The 19,021-nt window shown below is 41.3% G+C and overlaps 1 protein-coding gene across 1 annotated transcript in view; it reads right to left on the reverse strand.

Annotated features, from left to right (window-relative positions):
* Window positions 1-19,021, reverse strand: part of MTHFD1L (methylenetetrahydrofolate dehydrogenase (NADP+ dependent) 1 like) — a 190,607-nt gene that overhangs the window by 156,212 nt on the left and 15,374 nt on the right. The window contains exon 8 of the mRNA XM_072995277.2: window positions 6,566-6,677. Coding sequence (XP_072851378.2) covers window positions 6,566-6,677 — 112 coding nt within the window. The remainder of the gene's footprint in view (window positions 1-6,565; window positions 6,678-19,021) is intronic.

Consider the following 19,021-nt stretch of genomic DNA (forward strand, 5'->3'; position numbering starts at 1 on the left):
TGCCAAGGAGTCTGGCTATGTCTCCCACCCCCCCACCTCCTTCGGCTTGAGAAGGGTGGGAGGCATGGCCGGACTCCTCGCCAGGCACCGCGGCTCCGATCCGATCTGAGCCGCGGTGCCTGCCAAGGAGTCCGGCCATGCCTCCCACCCTTCTCAAGCCGAAGGAGGTGGGGGTGGGGGTGGGAGGCATAGCCGGACTCCTCGCCAGGCACCGCGGCTCCGATCCGATCTGAGCCGCGGTGCCTGCCAAGGAGTCCGGCCATGCCTCCCACCCACCCCCACCTCCTGCGGCTTGAGAAGGGTGGGAGGCATGGCCGACTGTGCTTGCAGCAGCGGAAGAGGTGCCCGGTGGAGGAGAAGGCAGGAGCCGATCTGTCATTTCTCCTCCACTGGGCACCTCTTCTGCTGCTGCAAGCACAGTCGGGGCAGTCCTTTGGGAGAAGCCGGGCTCCTCCACACCGGGCAGCTTCTCCCGCTGCTCCCGATGGTTGGGAGGGGAGATCGGATGGGCTTCTGCCTTTCTTCGGAGCAGCCCGGCTTCTCCCAAAGGGCTGCCCCGAAGTTGCTTGCAGCAGCGGAAGAGGTGCCCGGTGGAGGAGAAATGACAGATCGGCTCCTGCCTTCTCCTCCACCGGGCACCTCTTTCGCTGCTGCAAGCAACTTCGGGGCAGCCCTTTGGGAGGAGCCGGGCTGCTCCGAAGAAAGGCAGAAGCCCATCCGATCTCCCCCCCTCCACACCGGGCAGCTTCTCCCGCTGCTCCCGATGGTTGGGAGGGGAGATCGGATGGGCTTCTGCCTTTCTTCGGAGCAGCCCGGCTTCTCCCAAAGGGCTGCCCCGAAGTTGCTTGCAGCAGCGGAAGAGGTGCCCGGTGGAGGAGAAATGACAGATCGGCTCCTGCCTTCTCCTCCACCGGGCACCTCTTCCGCTGCTGCAAGCACAGTCGGGGCAGCCCTTTGGGAGAAGCCAGGTGGTGGGGGAGAAGGCAGGAGCCGATGCCGTCTTCCCCCCCTCCCCCGAGGCTTCTCCCAAAGGGCTGCGCCCGATAGTGGGGGAGAAAACCGGATAATCCGTTCCTATTGGAACGGATTATCCGGTTTTCAATGCATCTCTATGGGAAAACACGTTTCACTTAACAATGTTTTCCCATAGCGATGTTTTTTTTTTGAACCAATTAACCTCGCTATGCGAGGCACCACTGTACTACGTTACACTATTATTATTGTTATTATGAACCTGAATCTCCTGGGAATACTTTCAAATCCATGCCAAAACAAATATTTACTTTCAAGAGATTTAACGATATTCCACTTAAATGCTAGCCCATATCCCAGTTCGGGAACAGACAGTAAAGGACAGTTACTAAAATGCATTTGGGTGTATCATTAGCCAACTATAATGGCCGGTCAGAAATGACAACAGCAGACCCTGGGCAACATTAAAATAATTTTTCTTGAGCCCAGATAAGACTGAATTGGACTCACTTTCAGGTTTCACATTCTCCTCCTTCAAAATTAAAAGTATGAACTTCCATATTTACTCCCCTTTATCTTATATTTCCTTTATGTCACTGAGAAATCAATTGAATGTCAAAGCTTAACTGGTTTATGGTGAAATAAGAAAAATCCAATGAAGCTGCATCTGTGTATGCATTTACTCAGAGGTGAGACCCAATGTCCCTTGAGACATCCAGCTGAGTAGGCATCGGCTGTCTCTTTAAGGGAACAATTTTCTGTCCATGTGCTAAAAATAATTCCTGTTAACAGTTTACAAAATTTGCTCATCAGGACAAAGAGAATTTGGCTGTTCTATATTATTGCAGTTACATATTGGTACATAAATCCCACATCAAATAAAACAAGATTAGCCAACCAAAGGAAGTGACACTTTTGGTCAATGGCCTGGAGACTCCGAGCAGCATTTTCAGTATTTGGCCATAGAGATGTAAAGGAAAAAGGACACGATCAAAGCATGAGATAGCACCAGATAACTTGCTTGGAATGTCAAACAGATAAGAATTTAATATACATCAACATTTTTCTTTAAAAAGTTGGAAGGAAGCAGACTGGCTGGAAGCAATAGGCATATCACTAAATATCATGCAGTTAAGCTAAGTGCATTCTTAGAAAAGTATGTGTTTAATACAGATGCACATATTTAATATAATACTTTCCCTTAGGAAACAATAAACATACATACAATAATAATAACAAAGGAGAGTGTTTCTATTGTTCTTCCCTGGTTTTTCCAAGGAACAGGCTATTACAAAAACATATGTAAGAAGGCAGATAGATATTGTGCAGGCAGTAAACAAAACAGCTGTCTCTTATTACAGTTTTGTGAACCTTTTGTAAAAACCTACATCAGTGATGGCTAACCTTTTTCAGCCCGAGTGCCCAAACGGCGACACAAAACCAAATTATTTCTTTCGAAGTGCCAACAATGCAATGAAATCTGAATATTGATGTTTTAGTTTAGAAAAAAAAACACTTATACAGTTGTCTGAATTATTCATCACCTTTTGTCTTCAAAACATAACAGAACATTCAATGATACAAACACTTTTTTATTGAAAAATAACCATTAACTCTAGTAAATGGAAACAAATATTAAAGTAATACAAGACAGGTAATTTATAGAAATTTTAAAAATAATTAGATGCATCTATTTTTGAGAAGGGATACTCAACTTGGCATGCTTTTGCATAACGTGATTTTTTCAGGTTGTATGCATGCTGATAATTTGTCAAACCTTGGCCCATATGCTGTTAGTTTGAGAGCAACACATGCAGCACCCAGACAACCCAGATAGTGTGGCTGCTGACCTTGAGCCAGACATCCTTGGAGAGTGAAGTCCAGTGGCCCTTAGAAAGCCTGGCTAACAACAAGGCCAATGGAGGTGATGGCATTCCAGTTGAACTATTTTAAATCTTAAAAGATGACGCTGTTAAGGTGCTACATTCAATATGCCAGCAAATTTGGAATACACAACAGGGGGCAGAGGACTGGAAAAGATCAGTCTATTTATTTATATTATTTATTTATTCTATTTATATCCCACCTATCTGGTTGTTGTGACCACTCTAGGCGGCTACATCCCAATCCCATAGAAGGGCAGTGCCAAAGAATGCTCCAACTACCGTACAATTGCACTCATTTCACATGCTAGCAAGGTTATGCTCAGAATCCTACAAGGCAGCATTCAGCAGTATGTGGACCGAGAACTCCCAGAAATACAAGCTGGATTTCAAAGGGGCAGAGGAACTAGGGACCAAATTGCTAACATGCGCAAGATTATGGAGAAAGCCAGAGAGTTACAGAAAAACATCTACTTCTTCTTCATTGACTATGCAAAAGCCTTTGACAGCAAACTATGGCCAGTTCTTAAAGAAATTTGAGTGCCTGACTACCTTATCTATCTCCTGATAAACCTATACATGGGACAGGAAGCAACAGTTAGAACTGGATATGGAACAACTGATTGGTTCAAAATTGGGAAAGGAGTACGACAAGGCTGTATATTGTCTCCCTGCTTATTTAACTTATATGAGGAATACATCATGTGGAAGGCTGGACTGGAGGAATCCCAAACCAGAATTAAGACTGCCAGAAGAAATATCAACAACCTCAGAAATGCAGACGATACCACTCTGATGGCAGAAAGTGAGGAGGAATTAAAGAACCTATTAATGAGGGTGAAAGAGGAGAGCGAAAAAAATGGTCTGAAGCTCAACATCAAAAAAACTAAGATCATGGCCACTGGTCCCATCACCTCCTGGCAAATAGAAGGATAGATATGGATGCAGTGACAGATTTTACCTTCTTGGGCTCCATGAACACTACACATGGCGACAGCAGCTACGAAATTAAGATGTCTGTTCTTGGGAGGAAATCGATGACAAACCTAAACAGCATCTTAAAAAGGAGAGACATCACCTTGCTGACAAAAGTCCGAATAGTCAAAGTTATGGTTTTTCCTGTAATGATGTATGAAAGTGAGAGCTGGACCATAAAGAAGGCTGAATATCAAAGAATTGATGGTTTTGAATTGTGGTGCTGGAGGAGACTCTTGAGAGTCCCTGGACTGCAAAGAGAACAAACCTATCCATTTTGAAGGAAATCAGCCCTGAGTGTTCACTGGAAGGACAGATCCTGAAACTGAGGCTCCAATACTTTGGCCATCTCATGAGAAGAGAAGGCTCCCTGGAAAAGACGCTGATGTTAGGAAAGTGTGGAGGCAAGAGGAGAAGGGGATGACAGAGGATGAGATGGTAGGACAGTGTCATCAAAGCTACCAACATAAATTTGACCCAAATCCGGGAGGCAGTGGAAGACAGGAGGGCCTGGGTGCTCTGGTCCATGAGGTCACGAAGAGTTGGACATGACTTAACAACAACAACATTTATAATGCTTATTAATTACATTGAAATTCTGGACTTGTTTCCTCCAAAATAAATCACCCTCAGAAAAGCAGCTATATATAGGAGTGCAGACTTTAAATACACATTTTATACACTACATAAAGTGTATACACACATTTCACTTATTTGAAATGCAGTGTTGGAAAAGAGTTTTACAGATAGCATGACCTGTCAGAAAGATAAGTAAAGCAAATTAAGTGTGGACTTTCACTACAAGCTAAAATAACCAAACAAAGGGTACTGAACTACCATCCTAAGAAGACAAGCTCACTGGAAAAGGCAGCAATGCAGGAAAAAGTGCAAAGCAGTAGGAAAAGTGAAAGACTGCACATGAGATGGATTGACATAATAAAGAAACCCACACTCTTTTGTTTGTAAGACCTTTTGTTTGGTATTGCAGTCCACAGGACCAGGAGCAGAAAGACTGGGATTCAGATTTTGGGAATAAACTGTGATACTCTTGCCTGCTTTGGGGATGAGAAATAGAGAAACGCAATTGCTACACACTTCAGATTTCTGCTGTTCTCAGCAAACTCCAGAGCTAAATGCAGTGGAGATTAACAGTTTTGAGTCTCTCTTACACACACACAAACATTTTCCTAGGTTTTGAGCCACTTTTCAGTTTTGACTCTCTCTCTCTCACACACACACACACACAAACAATTTTTCCTAAACTTTTAATTCCACAGAACCCTTTGACAAGGAAAAAAAAACAAGTTCCCAAAGAGACACTCTGCTTTGATGAAATAAACTCAGGGTAATATTTATACCAGATAAAAGTGTACACACACACACTCCATTTTGTAGATACATTTAAACATGCTTGATGTACGTTCCTTCCCACCCTCCTGCAGCCTTTCCCTCCTGCTTGCAAAGTCAAAACCGGGCGGGGCCGGAAGCAATCATTTGACTTCTGGGGGCCAGCTGTAACCAATCAAGCAGGCTTATCTCCGATCTTTTAAAGAGATCTCTTTAAAAAGGAGTGCCAGAACCCAGGAAATTAGCAAGAAGAGGTGGCTGACAATGTTTTGAGGTTTGGCTGTGGGGTGGGGGTAGCGGGGGGTAGTGCTCTGCTTGCGTGCCAAGGGAGATGTCTCTGCATGCCACAGGCGGCATGTGTGCCTAGGTTCGCCATTGCTGACCTACATGCTCTAATACTGCAGTCTGTAGGAGAACATGTTATCAGCCTGTGGTACAGTGATTAAACTGCAGTACTGCAGTCAAGCCTCTCCTCATGATCTGGGTTTGGTCACAAAAGGTTTAGTAAGCTGGCTCAAGGTTGACTCAGCCTTCCATCCTCCTAAGGCTAATAAAATGAGTACCCAAATCACCGGGGGGTGAAGTGTTGTTTGCACAATAGTGTTGTAAACCACCCAGAGAGTGTTTTAGCACTATGTGGCGCTGTAGCAAACAGCCCTGACCTTACCTGCCCGTCACTGCAGAACATTGACGCGGGAGCCAATGAGAGAATGGAAGGCGGAGCCAGAGAGAGGAGAAGGGGAGAAAAGAAAAAAAAAGAGACCGGTGGAGAGAGTCTTGGGAGAGACTGTGTGGTTTGAAAGGAGTGTAGTGTGAGTTAGAGAAGTGAAAGCGTGGAGATTGAAACAGAGGGTTAAAAGAGTTAAGAAAAAGTATTCTAATAGATCCAATATAAGTAATTTACATCCAGTAATTGATTTTATTTGTCCTCACTGATTAGCATCTTCCCTTGTTAAATAAATGATTTGTGTTTTGGCATCACGCGTGTCCTGACTTTGACTTGATATTAATGCATTAATAGCTGGTGGCAGCGAGGAAGAGAGAAGAGCGTAAGCCTTGTGAAGACCAGGGGAACAGGGAATTCAAAGGCGATCACGACAGGCGTTATATAAGTCAAAACAACAGCAAACTATATTAACAAAAAAGTCACACTATATTGGCATAGCAGAGATTGGAAGACATGTCCATTCCTCTCACTAACCGTTACAATCCTAAGGACCACAAAAAAAGGACTTGAAAGTTTCTGACTTGATTTCTTACATGTTCTATAAGAACAGAAAAGCTATTGCCATAAGATGAGAAAGGAAATGAAAGCAGCAGAGTCAGCAAATATAAGTGGGCACAAATATATCTATTACCAGATACTTTGCAGTTTGAAAAGGACTCACCCTGTAAGATGTCTTGAGAACAATCCACTGTGACCAGGTCAGGTTTAATCCAAGTAACTGGAATCTCTTTAGGTTTGGTACTACCCACTACCACCATATCAGCATCTTGAAGCTAAGAGGAATATTGAAGAGTGGGATGTCACACAACAGGTAAGACAGAAACAAAAGTGAAAATCATTAATTATATTCTCATATGAACACAGAAAATACAGCTTTGATGCTATGCTTAACTCAGTGAGGTAAGAAAACAAAGTTCACATAAATAAGAAACAAATACATATTCATTAAAAACAATTAAAGCATTTAAACACAATTTGTATTGCATTAAAATAACAAACCATATTTAAAAAGATTACTTTTTAGTAGCTAGGTTAAAATTGGCATTTTGAAAACTACACATTTTGAAAATCTCTTTGAAAGGCAAAATGCAAAAATGAAGTTAATGGTCAATTCAGTTAAATTCAGTTTCCTTTTATATATACAGCACAAAGCTCACTTTGTTGTTGTTGTTTCTGCATATCTTTTTTTTACCCCTGCAGCAGGCATATATGTGTTTCAGTGGCTTTTCCCAAGTTGCCTGCAAGCAAAACTAGGGAGAGTTGGTCCAGAGGGAGAGGGGGATGGTTAGATTCAGAGGAGAACACACCCCCTCCCTTTCCAACAGTGGTGTATAAGTAGAAACTTCAGCAGGTATAGCTTGAACAACTTGTACCTAATGAAATTCCTTCTTCTGCGCAACTATCAAATGCGCAGGAGTCCTTTCTTGGTTGCAGCTGGGTATGCTGTGTGATAATGGACTACATTTTAGGAATTGGAAATTTAGGAATTTGCCAGTTCTTGACATATAAACTTGGAAAGGTCACCATACAGTCTTCTTCCGGCACCATTAATTTGAATTTCCATGGAAGATGGAAACTCCTAACTAGTCCTCCATAAGACCTTTTTCACTAGACAGCTGGCCCAGTCCTGTCACAGCCACAAAGTTAGTGCATGTGTGCATGATATGTGATAAGGGTCATATTTCCTTTGTAAATGGCTCTTACACTCACTTGAATGGGGACACGCAAATGGCTATATCTCCGGGGAGTCATTTTTTTAATGTCACCCCAAACTTTTCAAGACGGCCAATCACAAGGAGAGGATTTATCACGCCAAACTAAAGACAGGCAGCTTTTCAAGTCTGGGCACAAGCCACCTTCAAAATTTGCTCGTTATCTGAATTTCTTCCCCTTCTTCAAAAGCTGCTGCTGTTGGCTATTCAATCCTGCCTGCTCAGGAATGGGCATGTTTTGTATTGGAGGTCAGGTGGGGAGATGGGGAAGGTTCCGTTTCATGCAGCAGGCAAGGCAAGTGGCAAAGAGAAAAAGCAACCTCCCTCAGAGGGGGAAAACGGATGGGTTTGTGGGAGAAAAACGGGAAGAAAAGCAGAAGAGCTAACCATGTTACTCTGTGTTAGCAGATCAAACAAAACATAAACAAACAAACAGATTAAAAAGTCTGAGGACTCTTATGTCTGAGGAAGTGGACTTGTCCATTAAAGCTCACATTAAAATATAGCAGTTAGTCTTTAAGATGCAACAATGTTTTTGTCTTCTCCATTTTTTTATTTTTCTTTTGGTTTTGCCTGAGATGTATAATGATAAAACTGATCAAAGCCTAAGCACTCAAAACCCAGAGAAGAAAGCAAGCACCCAACAGAATCACACAAATCAGTAGGTTCTAAATCAAAGTGAAACTAAACAACGCAGTGCAGCAAATGCCCTAAGCTAGCCAGCATCTAAGCCAGTGGTTCCCATCCTTGGGTCCCCAGATATTTTTGGACTACAACTCCCAGAATCCCTGGCCAGCACAACTAGTGGTGAAGGCTTCTGGGAGTTTTAGTGCAAGAATATCTGGGGACACAAGGCTGGGAACCACTGACCTAAAGAAACTGAGGAGAATGATGGGGTGGAGAACAATACGGTATCCTCCCCAAACTCTCAAGAGAGTGGAGATTTCCAAGAGGTCTTCTATTTTCACTGTAAAGTGATACTGCCAGTCAGCAAAGTGCAGTTCTCTCTCCCTTATTGTCTGTTTCTCTTTTTCCAGCCTGCTAGTGTACCTTTTTAAAACGTTAACTCTATTTTTTTTCTCATGCAATCCAGGATGATCCCAAACAGCATCAGGGCTGGGTGTGGGCTGTTTGCTTAGATCCAGCATGCACTTGGGTTGACACAAACGGCCACAATCACACATAGAATTTGGCATTTGGCTGAAGACGGTGTACAGCCCCAATAGACAATTTGGGAAATTGGGAAAACCTCAGTACTTTAGTTTTAAGGAATGTCTGCATGCCATGCTAACAGTAATGGAAAAGTAAGAAATCCCTTTTCAAAAATTCTATTACAGCGATTTATGTTACCTAGTACTGTACCTGTTTTTGTCATACACAGATAGAAAGCACCACTTTTAAAAATTAGTTAACATGTGGCTACTTTAGCAGTTTTCATGTGGTGGGTATGGCTTGTCTGAAAGTATCCATATGTAGAATTTACAAAAAAAAGTGAAAAAGCACACACAATAGAGAGAATATTCCTAATACAGTATAAGCTCTGGTCAGTAACATTTTTTTCACAATATGTACAGTACACTGGGGAATCTTTCTGAGGAGTTCCCATTGATTTCCACTTGGCTTCCTGTATAGCTTTTTAAGCTCAAATTCTTTTCTACTAAAAAAATAGAAGAAAAAGCCATCTTGTATTTGGGAGTAGGGCCCACAGAACCCACAGGGACATACTTCATATTAGGCACACACATTGGACTGTGTTATCTGAAAGAGATCTCCAATAGATTAACTTACTAAACGTAAAAAATAAGTTAATGGTGGACTTTCAATTAAATGGTCAAGTTCATCTCCTCGCAAATGCATCAAACAGTATCCAAACAGAGTGTGAACCTGATGCAGAACAGATGCCATTGGTAATTGCAAGCAAATGCTATAGGAGATAACAGCGAAGTGCTAACATACATCCAAAAGATAACTGGTAACATGTTGTAAAATGCTTTAAAATCTATTATTGAGAAATTTGTGCAAAAAAATGAGAAACTGTCGCATGAAACAATCTGCTAAACAACATCTTCTGAATAACGCTCGGTGTCAAGGGCACAAACTGTTCTCGCTGGCATTTTCTCTCACCAGTCTGGATGAGATTAATACCAATAAATATGTTGAAACTTTAGCTTGGAGCACCACATAAGCTAACTCCAAAGACATTTATATTGAGACAGCCTTAGGAGAACTGCCCAGTCCCAAGATAAAAGGCTAAATGCTAAAATAACAAGGAATACAGGCACTGTATATAGGCCAAATATGAGAATGACACAGTGTAACTGTATAGTTCACATAATTGGAAAGCCTGCTTACCAAGAGAGCTGCATAAATATTACTTTCTCCTACAGTTGGAGTCAATTTCTTAAAATGACAGAATAAAACCCCATGATCAAATTAAAGTTAAAGTTAAAACAGTAATCAGTACAATAAGGGAATGTTTTTGCTAAGACTGATGTAGGTACATTTTAATTAAATAAATATATGGGATGTTGAAAACATTAGAAATGGGTAGAGCCATGTGCAGTAGGGGCATACTCAAATATGGACACTTTACATTAAACTTTTTATTTTCTTGGATTTTTTTAGATGAAACATAACTGCAACTTCATTTCACAAGGAGTGCTCATTTGAACTCTGCAAAATATCACTTTTATTTATTTATTTATTTATTTATTTATTTATTTATTTATTCATTCATTCATTCATTCATTCATTCATTCATTTATTCATTCATTCTATTTATATCCCGCCTATCTGGTCAATTACGACCACTCTATCTTGTTACGAAGAGAACAAGTCCACTTGGTTACAATTGTAAATATTGTAAATTGTAAATAAGGCCAGGGAACTAACAACAACAGTAGTAAGAGCAGCTGTAGCAGTTGTGGACTGTGTCCTATGTTGAGTTTGCACTGGTAAAAGCACTTCTGCTTACACAAGGCAGGTACCTAAGTTTATTAATTCTCTCCACCTCTTGCATCCCCCTGCAGCCCTCCAGAAGTGATTGCAAATCCATCTACTACAGCTCTTAGTCCATATCCTCCGGGACCACAATGTGATATAGTGTATGAGCTGTAGTAGATGCATTTGCAACTGTGTTCTACTAATGCAGAGTCAAAACTAGATACAATACTGTCCACAGCTGTTATTGTTGTTTAGTCGTTTAGTCGTGTCCGACTCTTCGTGACCCCATGGACCAGAGCATGCCAGGCTCTCCTGCCTTCCACTGCCTCCCGGAGTTGGCTCAAATTCATGTTGGTCGCTTCGATGACCAACTGTCCACAATATTTTACTATATAATCAGGTTTTTATTCCATCAGGTGAGTCAGTTCAACATTTAAGTTTGATGTTTCTTTGTAACTTCATAACTTTTCACTAATACATGGACAATTAACAAGACAACAATGAAGGCCATCATGAGGTTATAATGGAAACTCAGAGAAGTTAATGTCTTGTTGATGGCAGTTATCAGTATGAAACAGTAGTATATGCGTCTTCTGTCAGCTTCTGTATCTGTAGATTTATTCATTCCAAACCAGCAAGTTTTGGAATCATATACGAGTCATATATGCCGAGACAAGTTTCTGTGCAACAATCACTCTTCCGGATACAAGCCTGTATTTCCCAAACGGCTTATGGCACATGGGAACTCTTGCATTCTATATGCATCAGCAGATAACTGGTTCTGTCAGCCCTGACGGAAAAGGTCACAGAGGCAGGGTGAGAAATCTAGAGAGTTTTCCCTAATGGGTGCTTTATGTTCTCAGAGGTTCTAACATGAATCAAAGGTTTTTGAAAGGAGATGATCTTGCATGGATGCAAATGAGCTGGTGTCCTGTAAGTGTTAATGTCAAACTAGCAGTGAAGAAGCCCCAAATTCAAATTCCTACTCAGCCATGAAGTTTGCTTGGTAACCCTAAGCCAATCATTATTATTCAGCACAGTGTTTACGGGAGGATAAAATTGTTTTTGCATGTGTTAGAGAAGAGAGAAAGAGAGGCTGGCCACAGAGGTGTTTAGCCTGCCAGTTGGTCTGCTGGAGGGACAGGCTGACTAACTCACAATGGCGGCAATCAGACAACATTTTTGCTAGATGGAACTGGCCTGCCCTCAGAGTGTGCCTACCCACATCTTTCTGGCCCGTGCTGGGGGCCTCTACTTTTTTCATGCTGGTAGGATTGCTTTCTTTTGGTCCATTTCTGGCATTTGTTATAGCTGGAAATGAACCAAAGCCAGCTTTCCTCTTTTAATTTGCCAATATTGTAAAGATAGCCACTTCATGACACTGGCAGATTAAACACTTCCTTGGCTCCCTGGAGGGGCCATGGAAGTTGGGAACAAGGTTGTGTATTAGAGCAGTGAATACGTGCTGCATCACTTTAAAAACAGCATGTAGTATGTGGATTTCAAGTTGGGTATGTGTATTAGGTGTACCAACTTAAAACAAAAGTACCTAATATGTAATACACATGCCAAATGCTGTTTTTAAAGTGATTCAGTGCATATTCACTGTCCTAATACACACTTTAAAAAAATCCACTTTCACAGAGCTGAGGAAGCATTTAATATTGTGAAGTGGATCTCTTCTTCAGACACTTCACAATGCTGCTAGATTGACAGGATGCTGCTCAAGACCAAATATAGAGGCCTGAAATCTGTATGCTATTTGGATGTGAGGGTCACATTCAATGGCATGTCAGACCTCCTAATCGCACTATTTAGCCAACTCCTGAACACTCCAATTGCCACACCTTTTATGTGGAGAGACATAAAAATACTCAAGTGCTGAGTCTGATGCTCCCTTTAAGAATATCTGGATTAAAGTCACTGCTATCATCATTATCATCACTACCACGATCGTTCATTCATTCGTTTCGTCGTGTCTGACTCCTCGTGACCCCATGGACCAGATCACGCCAGGCCCTCCTATCTTCCACTGCTTCCCGGAGATGGGTCAAATTCATGTTGGTTGCTTCACAGACACTGTCCAGCCATCTCATCTTCTGTTGTCCCCTTCTCCTCTTGCCATCACACTTTCCTAACATCAAGGTCTTTTCCAAGGAGTCTTCTCTTCTCATGAGATGACCAAAGTACTGGAGCCTCAGCTTCAGGATCTGTCCTTCCAGTGAGCACTCAGGGTTGATTTCCTTCAAAATTGATAGGTTTGTTCTCCTTGCAGTCCAGGGGACTCTCAAGAGCCTCCTCCAGCACCACAATTAAAAGGCATCAATTCTTCAGCGGTCTGCTTTCTTTATGGTCCAGCTCTCACTTCCATACATCACGACAGGAAAAAACATAGCTTTGACTATTCGGAGCCCAAGAAAGTAAAATCTACTACCACCATCACCATGCATTAATTACATCTTATTATACTATAAATAAAAGCAAAACAAGTTGACTAACAGTTCTCAGTATCAATAATTAGAGTAAACCTACCTTTAGTTAGGCAGTATGTTTTTGGATGCAGCACGACAGGTTAACAAATGCATGAAAGTGACCAGAAAGCAATATTGAACAAAGTCCACAGATCACCATTAGTGGAATTTAAGCCAGTTTATTTTAGTTTTGGGAACTGTATAATTATTGATTTTTCTGTTACTTGAGAGGCAATTTTGATCCAAGAAGATCAAACTTTAAGAAGTGGTAGGACGTTCATCCCAGGAATCTAACATTGGAGGAAAATGCTCAAAGGGTGGTCAAAGGTTCACCCCAAGAATTTTACAGCTAATGAGAAATGGAAGCTTAAGTAGAACCAAGTGGTTGACAGGTAGAGTGAAAATAATTACATATGTTATGAATTAAAGGCATATACCCCTTAGATGTGTGGGGTGCACACATGCTGGTTATATAACTGACTGTGAGAGATGAAGAGTTAGAAAGACAGACAAAGAGAGAGAGAGAGAGAGAGAGAGAGAGAGAGAGAGAAGAAAGGGGAGGGAAGAGATAATTTGGCAGAGACAGAACTGAGGTTGGATGTTATCACAGAAAGAAGCCATGATGGAAGCTTGCCATGGCTTCAGACTGGAGAAGCTGAACTGAGCTAGAAGTGGTTTCATTGATACTTATTCAAAGGCTGCAATAGTGAAATATTATAGAATAGGTGTAATTTGATTGTGCCCCCCCCCCGACTTGTAGTTAAGTGTTCAAATTGTTATAAGATTATTCAGGGGGAGGGAGAGGAGGGTCCTTAAAAAATCTGCTCAAAGGTGGAAGTTGATCAATTATCTGGTTTATATGCGCCTCATCCCTCCTCTGGCAATGCAGTCTGCAGTCTGTGAGGTCACAGGGATTAACAAACACCTCTCCTGAACAGATATATCCAGGACTTCCTGGCCCTATTTTTTTAGCTAAAGATTTCCAAAATTCTAATACAACTGCCACATGTAGTCCTAGCAGTAGGCATTTTTCACTCTCAAGAGACTATGGTAACGTGCTCTGAATAGAGAGGTCTTGGATCAATGTCTAGTGTGGCTGAGAAGGCCAATTCGAGAGTGACCATCCCTTCCACACTGAAGACAAATACAATCTGTCCCCTGTCCAGCTCCCTGATTTTGCTGGTTTTGGGACTGCCTCTTTGCCTCAGCCTGCTCTCTTCAAATTGGGAGAGGCCGTGATGCAATGCCTGCCTCCAGGCCAAACGCTCAGATGTCAGGGTTTCCCATCTGTCGAAGTCCATTCCTAAGGCCTTCAGATCACGCTTGCAGATATCCTTGTATCGCAACTGTGGTCTTCCTCTGGGGCAATTTCCCTGCACTAATTCTCCATACAGGAGATCTTTTGAAATCCAACCGTAAGCCATTCACACCACATCCCCAAGCAAATGTAGATGTCACTTTTTCAGTAGCATATACATGCTAACAATTCCAGCTCGTTCCAGGACTACATTATTTGAAACTTTGTCCTGCCAGATGATGCCAAAACAGATGCATATGGAACACGTTCCTCTCCTGTCGTGCACAAAGGATCCAGGACTCACTGCAGTACAGGAGTGTACTCAGCACACAAGCTCTATAGACCTGGATCTTGGTATATGCCATCAGATTTTTGTTATGCCATACTCTTTTTGTAAGTCTAGAGAACATGGTAGCTGCTTTGCCAGTGTGTTTATCCAGCTCGACATCTAGAGAGATAGTGTCAGAGATCATTGAGCCAAGGTACACAAAGTCAGGAACAACCTTCAATTCTTGTGTAGAGATGGTAATAGAGGGAGGTGAATCCATACCCTGGCCCATAACTTGTGTTTTCTTCAGGCTGATTGTTAACCCAAAATCTTGGCAGGCCTTGCTAAAATGATTCATAAGTCGTTGGAGCTCTTCAGCAAAATGGGCAACAATAGGTGCATCATTAGCGAAGAGGAAGTCCTGCATGCATTTCAGCTGGACTTTGGTCTTTGCTCTAAATATACAGTAGAAAGATTAAAGAGCATTACATCTAATCTAGTCCAGAGACAGACACCTTCTGTTGCAGTTCCAAAAGTGTGTTTCAGCATGGCAGCAAAAAAGATCCTAAAGAGATTCCTCACAAGGACACAGCCCTGTTTCACTCCACTTTGAATGTCAATGGGATCTGATGTTGAGCCATCAAAAACTACAGTGCCCTTCATTTCCTCATGAAAGGACCTGAGGATGTTAAGGAGCCATCCTAAAGACTTCTATAAAGCTGGGATCTTCTACACACAAGGTATGGGTCTGATGGCCACAACCTATCTCTTTCTCTCTGTCTCTCAAACACATACACAAACACACCATATTGGCTCTAATATTCAGCTTTTAAAATGAACGTATTCTGGAACTTGTTAAAGTTTAGCTGACAAGAGACCAGAGCATGAGAAAATGTGTGTTAGTTATCTTACATATGGTTTCCATAAGTCTATACACAACAGCAATTTTTTAAACCAATAGGATTTATCTAATATTACTAAAGAATCAGTTTGCTTCAGGAATTCAGTCCATTCCCATCTACATTTACCACTCAAGTTCAGCCAAATGTGTGTTACTGGTTTTTTATGCAGGGAGCACAAACTGAATACTCCTTGAAGTTTTATCACTGGGGTGTCTGGAAACCAAATATTCTCCAAAAAGAGCACTGTCTGCATGATTTTCTGCATATATTTTAGGAGACAGATAAGAGACACACATACTTTATCTAAAACCCTTCATATTACATTTCTCCTTAAATCCATAGTCATATTTATGATGGATTGGTACTAAGTGAACTGTTTCTTTTTGTATTTAACCATCTTGTATTATCTAAGAGTTCTAATAAATACTGGCACACTCCTTTGCTGTTTAACAACTATGCAGGATTTAATACAGCTGTGCCAAAACAAATGATCATAACTAAAACCCAGCCGACTCCAAGTTGATTTTCACTCTGAGAAAATCAAAAGAAGTGAAAGGGTATAAAAGAAAATGATAAATGTCTACAAATGAAACAAAAGGCCAAACTACACAGTGTATGAGGGATCTGTGAGGAATCTCTGGAGATTTTTACATTTGTTTCTCTTTAATCTACCCTGGGCCTGAGGAGAAGGTTGAGCTTATGATCCCATCCTGCTCTTCTGGACCATGGTTAAGAAACTGGGAGCACAGTGTGTATTTGGGGTGCATAACCCAGATAGCCTTTGAATTCTTTTAAAGAGCCCTGGACTCAGGCAAGTTGAAAGACAATCTGGAGAGGTACCTTCGTGTTCATGTTTTTGTCTTTCCATGTCTTGTAATATGGGCCAATGCACTCACTAATGTTGAGACTCCAGAAATTCATAATAGTATAGTATTACAACAATCCAAATAATAGTATATAAAACTATAATAATGGTATTATAATAATCCAAACTTGAGAGCTATTCTTTTTTTTTTCAATATTCAGAAAACACTATTATTGTTTGCTTGGACACCTGGTGTTCCATATGTTTTCGACCTCCTGCAGGCCTTTCTTAGGAGTGATTTTGAGCTTTGCTGAAAAGCATGGCTTTACTGAAGAAGGCAAAAAGCCTACATTTTAGCTCTAGTGCTATCTAGAACTTGGAGATCAACTGGGCAACAGTTTCTGTATATTAATGGGGGGGAATCAAAATTGTTGTTGTTACTATTAGAATGTGGTTTATTTCAATTTATTACCCAAACAGTTTGTTTGTCTGACTGAGTGAGCAAAATGTAATCCTTCTGGTGTTGTTGAATTGGACTCCCATCATCTCTCACTACTGGATACGGCAGCCTAATGCTGATGGGAAGTGTAGTCCAACAACAGCTGGAAAACCCAGGGAACTGTAGTCTTAAGAACAGCTGTGGGACCAGAAGTTATTCATTCCTGTTTTATACAAACAGCATGAACTGTTCTCTTTAAAATATAGCTTAAGCAAAAATATTCAGAAAAGTTGAAGAACAAAGTTCAGAATGAATGCAGTCGAGCAACAGAACAGAAAATAAGATGAACTCAAGAACTTACGTTTCAGAGAGACTATTTTGCCTTTAGGGAGAGAGTTCTGTTTTTTCAAACTCCTGTCCATCACTTAAGGCACACAAAATGTTACAGTAACATCAGCAGCTGCGAAAACAGTGTCCTGCCAAAGGAGGAATGTTCCAGCAGCACAGCTGTTTGGGTCAGGGAAAACATACTTTGCATTTTGAACCGGGAAATCAAGAATGCAAACTATTAACTTCCTTGTGTAACTTTTTGCTTTGGCTGCCACCTTCTGGGAATCTCTACAAAACAGCAGGGAAGCTTAAGTGTATTGCTTTTGTTTACCATTTCTCAAAATGGTATTTATTTGATTCTTTTTAGTATTTATATGCGTACTGTCTTTCGCTTTATTTAAATATTTAATGATGTAAGCCACCTTTGTATACTCATTGTTTTTAGCTTTAAATATTGCCTTTTAATGATGTAAGTCAACTTGGGTCCTTTTTAAAGAGAAAGGCGGGGTTAAAATGTTTTAAATAAATAAATAGCAAGTGATTCTCAACAAGCCAGCCATGTTGTAGTCTCTCCCCCTCCCCGGCTCCACCTGCCTGTGTCAGAGCCAGTGTCACTATCCAGTATTCTTAGGCTATTCCTTGGTTCCAGCTCTGGGTGGGTCTACTGATGCGGATACCTGCCTGGGCTTCATCCGAGGTGAGGTCTACTTTGGCTCTGCCCCCAGACCTTTTGCCTGCCTTTGGAGTTTGCTTCATGGTAGGAGGTCAGTATGAGAAACCAGCATGTTCTTGGGCCACAGGGCATTCTGGAAATTATACCCAATTATTGAAATTCTGCCATTATGCTGAATGTAGCATTGCCCAGGGACACAGTGGTAAATTTAAGTGACAGGTGGCTTCCCAGATGAAGCCGCCAAGTAAGACCACAATGGGAGCACTGGGGTGGGGGGGAGGGGATCAAGCCTCAAGCTATTCCTGCTCTATGTGTTATCACTAGTACTAGCAAAAAGCCTATGAATTTCATGAGAAGGATGAAATGGTAGTACAATTCTACTTCATTCAAGGTCATTTATTCCTCACACACTCGGGACTATGAACAGTTCATTATATGGAGACATGGGGAGCGCTTTTTTCTGCCATATTACTCCAACTGTGGAATGCTCTCCCCTTGGAGGCTTAATTGGTGCCAACAGTAGAATCATTTTGGTGCCAAATCAAGATGCACTTATTTACTAGAACATTGGAAGTTAGGGTCTGAGTATTTTTATTTTGTGTTGTTTGATTTCAAATTGTTTTAAACATCATATTTTAAAAACTGTTTTATATAGCTCTGTAACCCATCCTGAGATCTTATAATACAGGGTAGCTTATAATTAGTTAAATGAATGAATGAATGAACTATTTCTCTGGTCATCTCTCATCCTGTACATGCATGCCTCTAAACAGCTCCAAAGGAGCAGGCATGAGATGGGTTCTCTGTGCCTCTGACACCAATAAAGCTCCCCCTTGCTTGCTTAGCCTCCATGCAATGTTCATTCAACCATAAATTTGTGCCTTTCTAACAGGCTATTCAAGTGGGCTAGAGAACCTGAAGTACATTTCTAATTGCATAAGCACTAGAGAGAGCAAAATCAAAATAATTTTTAAAAGCAAGACACTTGGTAAATCAGCAAGATAACATAAAACAACAAATGGTAGCAGCCTAATTTAAAATCTGCAGGCAAAAGAATTCTAAAATGTGTGGCGTTGTCAGGAATGTTTGGTAGCAACAGCCGAAATCCAATTTCTTGTCTCAATTGGGGTTGGCCCACTGAATCAATTAATTAACATTATGTCAACATCTTTAAATCCTATTGAGTCAAAAGATCTACTCTTGTTAGGACTGGCGCCTGGTGTTAGGCCAGTGGCTTTGACACCTTTCAATTAGTCCCCCTATTGGTGGAATTCCAC

Source organism: Pogona vitticeps, chromosome 1 (genome assembly GCF_051106095.1).
Source record: "Pogona vitticeps strain Pit_001003342236 chromosome 1, PviZW2.1, whole genome shotgun sequence".
NCBI classification, from domain to species: domain Eukaryota; kingdom Metazoa; phylum Chordata; class Lepidosauria; order Squamata; family Agamidae; genus Pogona; species Pogona vitticeps.